Source organism: Daktulosphaira vitifoliae, unplaced genomic scaffold (assembly GCF_025091365.1).
Source record: "Daktulosphaira vitifoliae isolate Bord-2020 unplaced genomic scaffold, ASM2509136v1 Scaffold_3, whole genome shotgun sequence".
Classification (NCBI taxonomy): Eukaryota; Metazoa; Arthropoda; class Insecta; order Hemiptera; family Phylloxeridae; genus Daktulosphaira; species Daktulosphaira vitifoliae.
In genome coordinates, this window is record NW_026099574.1 from 39,678,010 (window position 1) to 39,693,342 (window position 15,333).

Genomic DNA, 15,333 nt, shown 5'->3' on the forward strand with positions numbered 1-15,333 from the left:
CATTTTAAATGCTTAACACAAAAGTGTTAATTTACGATCAATTTAAATTTTTTCAATTAAATATCATAGCTTAAATTATTTTGTTTTATTAAGTTATAAACAATGATAATTGACTTGTAATTTTGTTATGATACAATGAATATTTCTTATACTAAAGTAGCGAACAAATATATCGAAAAATCCTAAAAAAATCAAGAAGAATTACATGATTTTTTATTGTTAAATTATATTTAATTATTTAATAAGTAATTTGTATAGTATTAATGGCAAAAGACATAATATAATATTGTATTTTAGGTATTAGAAAAGATAATAATTTAAATTTTGAATATTTTTGTAAATTAATATTTCCATACATTTAAATCTAAATAAAGTTTTTAACAATAAGTAAAAATTCAATGATCTCTCATTTCACATTATATGGTAATGTCTTATGAATGTTAATCATGTGACCATCTAAGACTTCTTTTCTAGCAAATTTTTTCCAACATAACTTGCAATTGAATCTTGGTTCAACCCCACACTCATATTTTAAATGTCGTAAAATACCACTTCTATGTTTATAACATTTTCCACAATTAGGACATAAAAATCGGTTTTTTTCTAAACTAAATGTAGATGACGATGATATGTTAACTGTTTTATGTAAATTAAATCCTGAAAAATAATTAATTACGTCTTATTCTGTGATTTCATTAAAAAAAAATTATCAAGCTAGTTATTTTTAAAATTCTCAGTTAGAAAAAAATGAAGCAAATACTAATAATTAATAAAAGCGTTTAAGAATCAGTACAATAGAAAGACTGCTACATTGTTAGAAATTTTTGAGTAATAACTAACGAGTAATAATATAATGAATTGCCATATGCTAATTAGAACATAGTTATCATTCGTATTTTAATGGCATGTTATTCCAAAATATACATTTATTGAAATTGGTAAAGATGCAATCTTATGACACTAATGAATATAGAAATAAAATAGTTGGGTACCATTTAAATAAATTTTAAATTAATGATCTTTTGTTCAGGAATGTAGTACAAAATACATCTACAGTAATATAAAATTTGATAATTAAAAAAATATTGTAAATCATGATAAATTGGGACCCATCTGTACACTCTAGTAGGGCAGCTGTTTTAATAATTCATTCATCTTCAAGTAGAGATGGCATTTCTAAATGTTTATATTTTCATGTCCTACCTACTTTATTTGACATAACGCCATTAATACTGTGTTAAATTGAATTACTCAATACAACAATATTTATATAGTATGGAACAAACTATACTTTTCGATAAAGGGGTGCCTAATAAATATCTCTTTAAAGAACATATATTTTTTTTAAAGAAAACATCAGCTGATCAGTTTTTTTAGATCTATGATATTGTACTGTTAATAGGTAACAAGATCATTATTACAATTTTTATTTTGCATTTTCTTTAAAATACTTCAAAGACACGTCATATGCAAAAATAAAAAGTATGATTTTAGTATTTGATGGTTCTTAAAATAACCCGAGTATGTTACTGTTTCAATTATCCCAATAATTTTCTAAATTATTGAACATCACCAGATATATTCATAAAAAAAAAATTACTGAACAACCAATTGGTTTAGTCATTCACAAAATATATTATTTTGAAAATATAGATTTTTATCATTAAAAATAACAGATATTAATTAAAATATTAGCTCATTTATTTTATAATTTTTGCTTTATAATGATAAATTTTATACTTAGTATATGAAAAGTTCAAATAAAAGCATATACATAGCTACAAATGAAAATTTAATAATAAAAAAAAAATACAAATATACATTCTTTATTGTATATATAATACTTTTGAACTGTTATAAAAACTTTTTTGAACAAAACTTGTAAAATAATAATCCTTATTTAAATAAATTACAATAAAAAAGATTTAATTTTCAACTTCAAATGAAGTACTTATAGCATGTTTTTGTGAGAGATGTAAATTATATTCTTTTTTTGTTTCATAGTTTTCACCACAACAATGACAAAATGTTGAGTATTTTTCAATATTACATGTATGTTTGCTAATATCAGATCTATTTGTGAAAGATTCATTACAATTTGGGCAAATATATACACCTTTTTCAACACAATAAGTCATTGCAAAATTGCCCGAGTAGGATTTATTGTAATCTAAAACACAATAAGTTAAACAGTAATAAGTTTTCAATTAAATAACTTAGTGTTGTATGATAACTTTCTTTTTATAGTATAGATTATAATTTTTATATGAAATATCATTAAAATGTTGTTCATGTTTTCAAAAAGTTAATACGTCAAATACATACGCTTTTTAAAGAGCAAACGCAAATAAAATATTTTTATGACAACCAATAGAAAATATGGTGAAATGTTTAACTGTATGCTATTTTCGTGTAAAAATTTTTGATTTAGAAATTTCTTTTTAAATCATTTGATTTTTATCTCATTTAAATTCAATAGCTTTAATAAATATCAATGACCCCATCACTGTAATCCCCCCTCGTTTGAAGACATTTCTTTTTAATATTTTAAAGTTATATTACTGTGATTTTTTTTTTTTTTTTATGGCTCTCATTTATTTCATCAGCTCTCACTTGACTAACTTAACCAAATTTTAATGATACATCAAATGATCACAACTAATTCACTCAATTGAGTAGAATTTTTTAACGACATTATGTTTGGTTTTTTTAGTTAAAGCGCATCATTAAAATTAATTATGTTCTGAATATATAATTATAATTAATATATAATTGCTGATTTGAAATTATCACAAAAAATTGAATAAGTATATAAGTCTTGAATAAAAGTATATAACTCTGATGAAAATTTTTTGCAGATTATTTATTCATAATTAACAACAAATTATTATCTAAAAAGTTCTGTGTCGAGCCCTTCAATTTTAATACACGTTTGCCATAAAAGTAATAACTACTTTATAATTTTTTATAAATTCTCTGAAAAAATTACAATACTAAATTATTAAATATCAAGTTCATACTATGTTGAATTGCTTTAATAGATATTTATTCATAAATTATACTTATAAATCAACTACTAATTAGGAATAATGATAAAAATAGGAGTTAATTTTGCTTATAGAATAATCAACCAATTTTTTAAAATTTAAGACTATCTACAGATTTGTAACGAAGCGTTTTTTATGATAGTTATTTTAATCACTGTCAGTTATCATCTAACTGTACCCAACTATACCATGTCCTCACTGTGCTAGGTTTTTTATTTTATCTATATTTCAAAGAAACTGTGATTTATACAAGCAGAGAGCTTATAATTATAAGTAAAATATATATATAAATATAAAATTATCAGTTATCATAATTATTTACAAATAAAAATGGCATACTAGTTCAATAAAATTTTTTAAAAATTAAATAAAATGGAATTATTATTTTGTATTATACAGAATTATCCATTTATAATATAAATATAATGATAATAATATGTAACTATATACAAATATTATATTATAATATTACATTACTTAATTTTAAATTATAGTTAATTTTTAGTATAACTTGCAGAGATGACAACTTTTAGACCAGTCGTTCAGAAGTTATTTTCATTATTAAACATAGGTGGGAGGAGGAATGCAACAAAGTAATGCCAATTGTCAAAATAGGAGCAACCACGCTTTACTTACAGTCTATATTTTAAAATGCTAATAACTTTCGAAAGTTGTTTTTGATTAGTTACTTTCTTTATTAGATATTTTACTATCTTATAAGCTAGTTAAATGTGCAGGTTTTAATAATAATAAAAGGAAAAACCTCTAGAAGTTATAAGGGATGATGCTAAAAAGTAATTATTAAATGATAAAATAAGAAATATATGTATAAAAAAAAAAAAATATAAATGTATTATTTTGTGAGTAATTGAGCAGGTTATAAGAAATAACCACTTTGTATAAACCAATAAGCTTTAATATTTTTTATAAGTACTATTACAATTTAAACGTTTCTTTGGAAAATGTATTTGAATATTAAATTTAATTCCTTATTAAAATTATAGTATCTAAATATTTATTATAATTAACTGATTACTAATAAAAAGTTGAGTAAAAAAAAAACAAAGTAGGACAAATTGACACACACTAGTTGTGGCATATTGATACACTTTAATTAGACTATCCTTGACAATATATATATAAAAAAAAATTAACTACAATATTTTTAAATTATAGAAACGAGTACTCAAATATAGATCTGCAAATAATTTTTTAGGAAATAGATGATATTTTATTAATTTTCTGAACAAAAATTTTTTGGTATCTAAAAAATTACCGTTTAATAAAAAATGATGTAATTGATCTGTTGTAAATAAGAGAATAAGATAAATTTGCACACAGACAGACAAATTGATTAAATCTAACGTATAATTATTTTGTTTCATAAATTTTTTAAGTGTCACTTACTGTTGGAGTTTAATGATAAATTATTTTCCAATTGTTTTTTTTCAGGAGTGTAGATAACTGTTTGCTCTTTAGAACAACTAATTTTGGCTATCTGAATTTTTTTTTTCATAAATTTTCGTTTGTTTGCTAGTAGTTTGTATCCCTAAATAAAAGAAAATATTAAATAGTTATAACATTGCAATAACATAGTAATTGGTAACACCAATTTAAAAATGAGTTTCTAAATTATTAATACTAATTTATGTTATAAACCCTGATTTTTTCAACTTAACTTTTAACTTATCAGTCAAATCCAAACTTCAATTTTAATAATTTTTAAGCAAAAATTTGTTATATTACTATTATATTTAAGAATTATTAATTCGTTACTGAAAATATAAAGATGAAACTAAAAACAAAAAATATAGCCAACTAAATATTGTCTAGTTTCTCAACTTTTCAGACTGTCAAAATTATATAATTAAAAAAAAAAAAAAAAAACTGAGTTGAGGAGGCAAAATGAAAAATTGTAATTTTTTAAGTGTATTAAAAAAAGAAATTTCTAACAAGTTATTGATTTTTTATATCTTTTTATATTTAACTTTTATAGCTATGCGTATTATCTTTTAACAAATTCAAATTTTAACTATAAATCTTAGACATTAAGAATAATCCTAAGAACTAAAATACGATAATCAGTTATTGGCAAAATAGCACAGAAATATGTGCAAGGTCCCTTACATTATTACGGTATAGAAATAATAATGCCGATTTCGGTAATTGAGATAAGACCAGAGATATACAATAAAATTAATTAACAGTCTTCTTGTTAATGAATACTCTTGATCTTGTCTTATACTTAACTTAAATTACCTACCATGTAAAGTGTGTGTGTGTGTCCCTGTCAGCTTTCTGTTGGATTATTATCACCTCTAGGTGTCCAGCAGGTTGTACTATTTATTTAATATATCTTTACTTAATAAATATTTATATCGTTGTTAACCAAGAGTGTTATATATATATATTGTAGTGCGACCCTTGTTGTTCCTCTAAGGGAATATAAATTAAATAGGAAACCTTAGTACCTAAGGTAGATATAGCCTAGCCAGTTATCTCCCGTTGGTCTCTGTTGACGGGCATTTAGGCTCAACTTCTAAATAACGACGCAATAATTGGTAGAGGCGCCGATCTCACCGTTTTATTTTAAATTTTCATTGAGGGATCCTCCTAAGTGTACTACAATTTTTATATACCGCTTTTCACGGTTAACTTATAAATTAGATATTTTTTATTTATTATTGGCTCATTTTATTGTAATAGTAACAATTAAGTATAACTATAAATTAAGTCTTTGAGTTACATAATCTATATACGTTTATATGTCTCTTTATAATTATTATTTAAATGAGTGAGTCCAACACCCCTACAGATCTCGACAAAACTTGTTGAATCCCCATAGTCCGGTACTTCTAATAATTTGCAAAGAGATACTGTAGTATTTAAAACCAATATTACTAACCCAGGAACTATGGCCATAAACACAATTAGAACATCCCAAACATTTTCAGGAAACTTAACGGAGGACGTGGATAGATTCTTTGTTAATTTCGAAAGGGTAGCAACCGCTAATAGGTGAGATGAAGCGGAGAAATTAATAATGTTCCTCCTTTCATTATGTGACATGGCACAAACGGTTTTTGAGGCTATTGAATCCGAAAACCCAAACTTAATTTGGCACGAGGCAAAAAATATACCATCAAAGTTTTATAATTCAGACAATTTAATTACAACATCAACAAATGATTCAATATCTACTGTAATTTTTTTAAATCAATTAGATATTTTTAAACAAAATTCCTACAAATAATTTAATAGCTACTGAACAATAGAAAACTATACTAATATTTTAAATATATCTTCTATAGTAGCAAAAATTCAATCAGCTACAAAAAAAAATTCAATATTAGTTATTGTACAACAATTTCAATTTTCTGTACAGTAAAATAAGGGTTTTAATATACCTTTCTATACAATTAAAGTTTTCACTATTGTAATTTTCTTCAATAATGCACTGATAATTAATCCACAATACAAAAATGTCTATGAAACAGCTAACAAATTTTTTTTAACAAATAATAGCTGAGTTAATGTATTCTTAATAAAAAAAAAAAAAAAATGTTGAATTTGTTATTTCATTATATTTAAGTTATAAACATAATCACGTTGAACAACATTTTGAAGAAGGCTAATTCAAATCCTCCTCTTCTTAAAAATATTTTTACAAAATTATAGTTACTATTTTAGTTACTTTTAGTACTACAAAATAGTTAGAATTTAATGTTAAAGAACAGAAAAATTACAATATTAATTGTTAAGCTATATTCAGTATTAAAAATGAATATAATTCCAATAATACTGAACACTAGAGCTAAACAACAGAAGTTTACTTTTAGTATAAAATTTGGTTAGATTTCTTTTTTATTTTTAGATAGATTTATCTTTAGTGCACTTAATATTTTAGAAAAAATTAACTATTATTATTTTCAGATTTACTTACTTTTGGAGTATACCAACAAATACCTTTGTGAAATTTATGACAAGTTTTACAGACTAAAAAAAAATAATTTTAATTTGTTTAATAATTGAAACTTATTCATTAATATTGATCTAGGAATAATTCCAAAATAACATTATATGCTGTTAAATCGCCAATTTTTTTTATAACAAAACAGTTATTTACATATACATTCAATGTTTAAAAATATAAAAGATACTGAAATTTAAATCTTTAAGTTCTCGAAAATATGTTTCTAAGTATTGGTACATTAATCCTAAACCAATATTTATATTTTAATATTTCTACTTAATTAAAATTACCTACGTCTATATTTGCCAAAACTTATATTGCCAAATGAATCTATGTAAAAAGTTTGATCTCCACGAAAATGAAAAGTTTGTATTAATTTGCCATTTGAATACATATTACAGGCTGACATCTTTAATAAAAAAATAGTACATTAAAAGAATTTTACTCATTATCAATTGGTTGAAAATCAATTTTATGTTACCTTAGCAGGTTACTGGTTAATTGCTCTTTTTTTAATTAGATTAAAAGTTTCCAAACTAGAAAGTTGTTTAAATATGATACAACTAAAAACTAATATGATATAATTAAAATTTTCCTCGTTTTTCAATAAAGCTAATTTTGGGCAAGGCTAGACATTAAGGTTTTAAAAAGTTAAAACATTAAGTAAGGTAACTCATTATTTTAAGTTCATTATAGAATTGTAAAAATTGTTTTTTTAAGGTATCTATATATTATTGTTCCATGTACAAAATGAACTTAACGAGTTAGCAAGATATGAAAATTTGGTTGGTTTTGTTTTAAACTATAACTATATAAGAGAAGAAAACATGTTTTACATTTAACTTACATTTAAATACTTCTTGGATGTATCTAAGATTTTGTTCAGTTAAATCCAAACTTTTTTTTTAACCATAAATTTATTATTAAATAAAATCTAATAAAACACTAAATTATTAAAAAAGTTTAGTGTAATAAAAGGTACTTGATATATATACTGCGCTATATTTCTTACCACCGAAACAGGAGCACAAAGAAAAAGAACGTTAAATGTGATTGGTATATAGATATAACATTTTAACGAAGGTAACTTTATATCTAACTAGTTGACACACTGCATTGGTAAGATAATAAATGGTATCACTGTTAAAACAGTATTAAATGAAAATACATGCACGTGGGACACTGGAAATTTGGACTCGCCAGCGTGAATCTAAATCTTTTTTTTTGCATGTGGTGAAATTTATATTTCTCCATCATCCAGAATATATTTTTTAAAAATAATGTACACGATATAATCTGTCTTATCATATGAGGAGCCTTTCTATCTTCCGATACTCATACTATAAGGCTGGTTAAGGAAATGGGGTCAGCACAAAAATATATTTTCCCATACAGAGTTTGTAGTTTGTTAAACACTGACCTATATCCAGCACCGGATTAAAAAAAACTAGATTTTACATAAGGAATCATCAATTATCTTATTTTTACGGAAGGGATCCAAATTCCAAATTATTAACAACTTGAGATTGATTTTTCAAAAAATTTTTTCATTCATAATACAGTACATGATGAAAAATTCTTTACATCTTTATGTGTTTAATAAAACAAAAAAATTGTCAGTTACTGAAACACTAGCTGATAAGCATAAATTCTTAAATAATAAAAAAATTAATTTATTTAACATTGTAGTTTTAAAAATTGTATGATTTAAATAAAGTATTTTAATTGTGTTTTCGTAATAATGTAACATCGTACAAGTATTAAGTATTTTATAAAAATTTGTTAAGATGATTTTTAATTAATTATGTATGGTAATTATTAATTATAGCTTTATAAATAATTACTATGATTAAAAAAAAAAAAAAACATTTTTATATCAGTAAATTATGGCCAATGGAGAGGACAAGTGTTCCTGTGCTCTCCTCAAAATATGTAACTGGTCAAAATGTGTACACAAAAATAACTTAAAACTTTCCACAATTTTACATTTACTTTTTACTATTTAAAAATGTCAAAGTTCCCAAATATTGGATACAAAAAGATTATTAAAGTTTATGTATTTACAACTATGTTAAAAAGTATTGCATTCAAATTTCGAAAATCGAGTTTTTGTGCTAACCTAATAATTTATTTTAGCTGAGAATTAACTACTATAGTCATACTAAAGAATGTCAACAATTAGACTATATTAATAATATATTAAGTATAATGTAATGTAGAATAATATTAATGATTTATATTCACATTATTACATTGTAAAAAAATTAACATAGAGAAACTAAAATATAATAATTTTATAGTATACATAACAATAAAAATTAATTTTGTAATCTATATCTACTACCAATATACAATATTTTACCATGTACTTCTATCAGAATTGCATTGATCCGTGAATTTTAAAATTATCAAATTTAACAATTAATTTATGAACACATATTAGATGACTTTTAAGGTGATCTTTCCTACTGAAAGCTTTAGAACATATGCTACAAATAAACCGTTTATCACCACATTCTTGTTTGATATGAAATACTAATCTGGATTTTCGTGAATACATTTTATTACACTGCGGGCATACATATTTTCCTAATTCAGGTCTCCAATTTAATTCAGCTAAATGACGAATCCCTAAAAAAAAAAAAAATCAAAAAACGATTATAAATTTGTAATACTGACAAGGAATATGAAATAACTTGATTCATTTTTTGATTAATTAACTAAGCATTCGTCAAGAAATTAATATATTGTGCAAGACAGTCGAGAATATGTCAAATCGTTTGAGAATAATCAATCCTTCTGAAAACATCTAACACATGACAACATTTTTTTTAAAGGAAATTTTTAATTAGTTTAAAATTTGCAATTGGAAGTAGTATTCTTTTATAAGTAGGTTAATAATTTATTATTTTAAGTTATATACTCAGGATGTTTTTAAATCCTGGGTACGCTACTGGTTTACATATTTGTAATATTTGGGATTTTTTTATTTCACGAGCTTTCTAGATTTGCAGTATTTACAGTACACAGTGATTTGTTTACCATTATTTCAGAAGTTATTAACTAGACAGGGGGAGAAGTGCAGTAGTCAAGAATTATCCAATAATAAAAATAGTCATATTCGCGCCTCATTCAGCCTCACTGAATACTCTGTATAATATATGTATATATAAAAGTTAGGTATACCTAACTAAAAAAACCAATAAAAATATTTCCGAAATTATTTTTGTTTTGCAAGTAATCAAGTGGGTTTTTATAAATAAATAATCTTGTCACATCGAATTTTCACTGTTGAAGTGTCCTGGGCATCAATCGTTTCATATGATAATATTGATTGTAAATATTTCAAATTACTATGGTAGTTTTAAATGCCATCGATGTTAAAATTTCCCTCGTTTCTCATGAATGGGGGAAACCTCCTAATAAAAAGCGCTAATTTTCGAAATTTTTTCAATTTTTTTTACTTAAAACTGCCATAACTTTTTCAAAAATGAACAAATCAATATCATTTTTTTTTATAGATGCTTGATGTTTTTACCTTTCATTTGGTATATTTTTTTATAATTTTGACCCTTTACCTGCCCACAGGGGGGGATTTAAAATGGCAACTTTTTCAACTTAACTTTTGAAATTGTTCTGGAAAGTCTGACACTTTTATATATATCTTAAATTAAAGCTAATGTAATATACTTTATTATTGAAAAAAAAAATTTCGGACTTTATTTTGTCTTCACGGTGAAAATGGCTACCAAATGCTATTTTTGTGTGAAAATTCTCGATTTTATTTTTTATATTTTTAATTTTATAATGCTATACCTTATTGAAAAGTATATGGATCAACACAATTTTTTTATGAGAAATAATATTTTTTAATAATCCCTTTTTCATTCGACATACTTTATCTTTAATCAGGATATTAATAAGGAACTAGCAGATCATGTAGCTTTTAGAATAATCCACCATTTTTTTAAAATTAAACACTATCTAAAGATTTGCATCGGAGCTTTTTTTTTTGATAGTGATTTTAATCACTGTCAGATATCATTATACTTGATTCAACTATGCTACGTCAGCAATGTGCCGCGACCCCCCTGTGCTAGGTTTTTTTTTATTTTATGATGGGGTCGACAAATATTATCTCAGGTATACCCTCTCAGAATAAAACCCTAATTATGCTTCTGTCATAAATTATAATCTATAATTATCATTATAAACTCAATTTCATTAGTTATACAATTTAATATCTCAATATATTTTATAAAAGGTGTGATAAAAGTTATGATAAAAAAGCTTTAATTTGGAAATAAATTAAAATTTATTATTATTTACAAGATAATCATAAATTGAATCGAAAATAATACTAATTTAACTATTAAATACAAAAGTAACTTAAGGCTAAACTAAGAATATTTTTTACATTTTATGGAATTTTGATAACAATAAGTACTTGTTATAATGTAATCGTCAAACAAATCAAATATTTGGAAAAATAATATTTTTATCAAATAATAAAAAAATTTACCAACTTTAAATACAAAGACTATTAACAGTTTTAATATAATTTGTCACTAAGACAGGTAATGAGCGTTAATTACCCGCTATATAGCAATTATAGATTAAAATAAAGTAAAATAATATAATTAAAGAACTTCAAAAACTGCAACAACTTGTGGAATTAAAAGGTTTTATTTCGTTGAAAAAATGACAGACATTTTATTAATTTTTAATTAGAGTAATGTTGAAATACTTAAGACACAATTCGATGGATCATTGCTAGGTGGTTTTTTAATGTGACTTTTTGTGAAAACTGTTTATAACAAATGAGGCATTTGAAACGTCTCTGACCACCACATTCTAGTCTCAAATGATTACTTAGGCTAGATTTAAGCTTATAAACTTTATTGCAACCTTTATTTTGACATTTATATTCTCTCATTGGCCCTGAAAGTATAAGAGTTACAATTAATTTTTTGTTATATTATAAATTCAACAATATTAACCAATAAAAAATTATAAGGCTTGTTATTTACCACGATTTTTTATTAAAGATTATAAATTATAATTACACTCCTGTATAAATAAATGACCCTGTACTCTTTTTTGTAAAATTTATTGAAAATATTATCTTAGTTACTGTAGTTTAGCGAGAAGTATCAAAGGATTTTTTAAGGATTAAATTAAGTACAAATAAATATTTATAAATACAAATTAAGTACTGGAGTAAATAAGAACAGTTATAGTGCCCACAGACACAATTAGAGGGCTTGGGGTCAAACCCTTTTAGTTTAAGAGGTAGCCCAAAACTTAAAAAAATATATATATACAGAGTGATTCCTTAACTTTAGCCATTCTCAATCTCTTTTACAATAATAATTTTAAGAAATTTTTTTTTTAGTTTTGTATATTTCTTGATTTATTAATTATTATGTATTTTTTAATCAATCTTATATAACTTATATAGGTTTATCACATTTTTTTAAATGGCAGAATCAAATTCAACTACCTTATTTTCTAGGAAAGTATTTAATTAAGAAAATAACAGATTTTGGATGAGTACTTCGAAAGTTATTATCATTTTTATAATTAGACTAAAGAAGAAGTGTGCCCGAGAAGTGTGTAATGAAAAATATTCTCAGCCTTCGCCTTACCTTAAGTGTCAATTTCAAAATAATAATAATTTTCAAAATAATCACTCAATAGTTGTTCGTAACCAGGCACTTTTTATTTTATAAGCTGGTCAAATATGTATGTTACCGTTTAAAAAAATAAAATTAACCCCGTAATAACGTGTATCTATCGATGGACTGAAAAAGTACTCAATAATTGATACATTAAGATATTTATTAAATTAAAAGAACAAAAATTATTTTATTAACAAGAGTATATTTTTAAGAGAAATAAGAAACGTCGCAAATGTTAAAAGAATCATTTCATATATTGTCAAAAAAAATATTTTTAGGGCAGCGAATAAATTAATTTAGCAGACCCAAAATTTTTATTTTAGTTGCCCCTATGACAATGACAATAATTTATAATGAATTTGAATGTGTAGAAGATTATGAATATATATATTTTAATAAAATCATGATTTAAAGTTCTACATGATACTCATTACAGCTTTATTGTAATCATACAACTTGTCAACATATCGTAGACCACTCTGTATATGTTTTTGGTATAAGTAAATTTGTGATATTTTTTTAAACGTTTATTACAATAAACAGATTAGTAGATAAACTTCAAAACAACGTTAAATTATACTAATTATACGACTGTACAAATTTTATGTCGTTTTGTATTTTTTCTACTAATCTGTTTATCGTAATAAACGTTTAAAAAATATCAAAAATTTACCTATACCAAAAACGTATACAGAGTAAGTCTACAATATGTTGACAAATCTAATAACTTTTGATTCGACAAATACATTGCGTTATTTCTTTTTTAAATGAGTATTACAGTTTTGGATTATGTTAAAAGAATATTTTTTATTTTAAAACAGCTTTCTTATAAAAAATGTTAAATATACAAATTTTTTGTAACAAAAGGCTAAAGAATGGTTAATATAAGATTTAGAAAAAATTATGTACCCTATACATGGACGCCGAAACAATGGGGGCAACTGCCCCCACGGGAAAAATTCTGTGAGGGCATAGCCTTCACGGACAGTTCCCTTCCTCTGTATTTGTAGCTGTGCTCAGCCCCCACGGTTCAAAAATTGTTCCAGCGCCACTGACTCTATAAATGTTTGCTATATTTTTTCAACGTAAAAATATAGAAATCCTTTAATTCTTTTGTGAATGCTAAAATTTTTAAGTTGAAAATATTACAGTTTTAAATAATAAAATATCATATTATTAAAATTAATTAAGTTTCAGTAGTGTAACTGTAAACAAATCTGCAAAAACAATAAAACTTCAAGATCAACGAGTAAATTATAACATTTTATAATAATCTTTTATAAATTCAATAAAGATATTTATACAAAAAGGGCATTTTTAAATGTAAATTTAAAAAAATAAAATTTTTTTTACATATTATGTTTATACAAAAAAAAAACGAATATTCTTAGTATAGCTTAATTTAAACACAACTAAATTAATTCATAATAATTAGTAATTGGTATATATTTTGGTCAAATTTTAACAACGAATTGTTTAAATGAACTTATATTTAGGTACCAAGTTAATTAAGTAGTTTTAAAAAAATGATTAAATTAGTACTCTTAATTATTGATACTGATCTTCCTTGGACTTTATTTTTTAACGCACAAGATGTTTGTGTATAGATGCTGCGTGTGCTTGCATAGCGGTTTTTTGTTTAAAAGTTTTGAAACAACAAGGACATTTAAATAGCCTGGTGTCCCCACATTCATATTTTATGTGTCTATTTAGATTATTCATAGCTTTGTAACTCTTTCCACAGCTGTTAGGACAAAAGTACCGTTGAATTTTCATATGATTCTCAGTATGTCCTAAAATAGAATTATAAAAAGAATATATTAAAATAAATTTTAAATTGATTGAATTTATATGATTTACCATACGTCTCAGTAAGAAACCCTTTGATATTTATACAATTCATATCTGAAAGATATTAAATAAGTAATTATTAGCAATAAGAAAAAAATCAAGGTTTGATATGAAGGTTAAATAAAGTATCAGTCATTCATAATAAGAATTAAAGCACCTTACGTATATAGTATATCTTAAGTTTTAGTTCTGAACGTCTCTTTCACTAATTAAAATCAGAAATAGATAATTATGAAATGAAAATATTTGTAATGATTCTACAATTATTCAAAAAATACTCCCTTGTGAAGTAATCTCTAAGTGATGTTATAACTTAGTCGCATTTTACTAGTTTAATAAAGTATTATGCAGTGGGCCTAGATCCCAATCAATTCAATTATTTTTAATTTTTTAACATTTATATTACTTTCTACGTAATAAGTTCTTTTAAATTATTTGTGTTTTTAATTAGTGTTATAGTTTTAATGAAGTTATTATGTGTTAATAATTATTCAGCCACAGAAGATTTACTATCAACCTATTTCTTTCTTACATAAAAAATTATTTAATTGAAATACCTAATTTTTATTGAATGATAAAATATAAAAATATTACAATGCGCTCATTCTTGAGTACATTAAAAAGGATACGAAAGACTTTGGAAAGAATTATTTGATTATTAATTTTACAATCGAATTAAAACAAAGTTTTTAATGACTATTAAAAATTATAAAATAGATAATAGCATATAGAGAAACAACTTATATTTTTATTCAAATAAAATCTATAACATGTTTTGATA

General features: G+C 23.8%; 1 protein-coding gene across 5 annotated transcripts; it reads right to left on the bottom strand.

Annotated features, from left to right (window-relative positions):
• Positions 1–240: 240 nt before the first annotated feature.
• On the bottom strand, positions 241–8,590 carry LOC126902677 (gastrula zinc finger protein XlCGF66.1-like). Of its 5 annotated transcripts, none has more exons than XM_050680240.1 (6): positions 7,868–8,590; positions 7,502–7,583; positions 7,315–7,429; positions 6,991–7,043; positions 4,455–4,596; positions 241–657 (listed from the first exon to the last, which is right to left on the bottom strand). In XM_050680240.1, exons 3-6 carry the CDS (start codon positions 7,427–7,429, stop codon positions 407–409), a joined length of 561 nt encoding a protein of 186 aa, XP_050536197.1. In that variant the 5' UTR covers positions 7,502–7,583; positions 7,868–8,590; the 3' UTR covers positions 241–406. The 5 variants fall into 5 exon arrangements, with proteins under 5 accessions (XP_050536197.1, XP_050536195.1, XP_050536193.1 ...); XM_050680238.1 differs by having other exon boundaries at positions 7,502–7,648; XM_050680236.1 differs by having other exon boundaries at positions 7,502–7,590; positions 7,868–8,589.
• Positions 8,591–15,333: the final 6,743 nt, after the last annotated feature.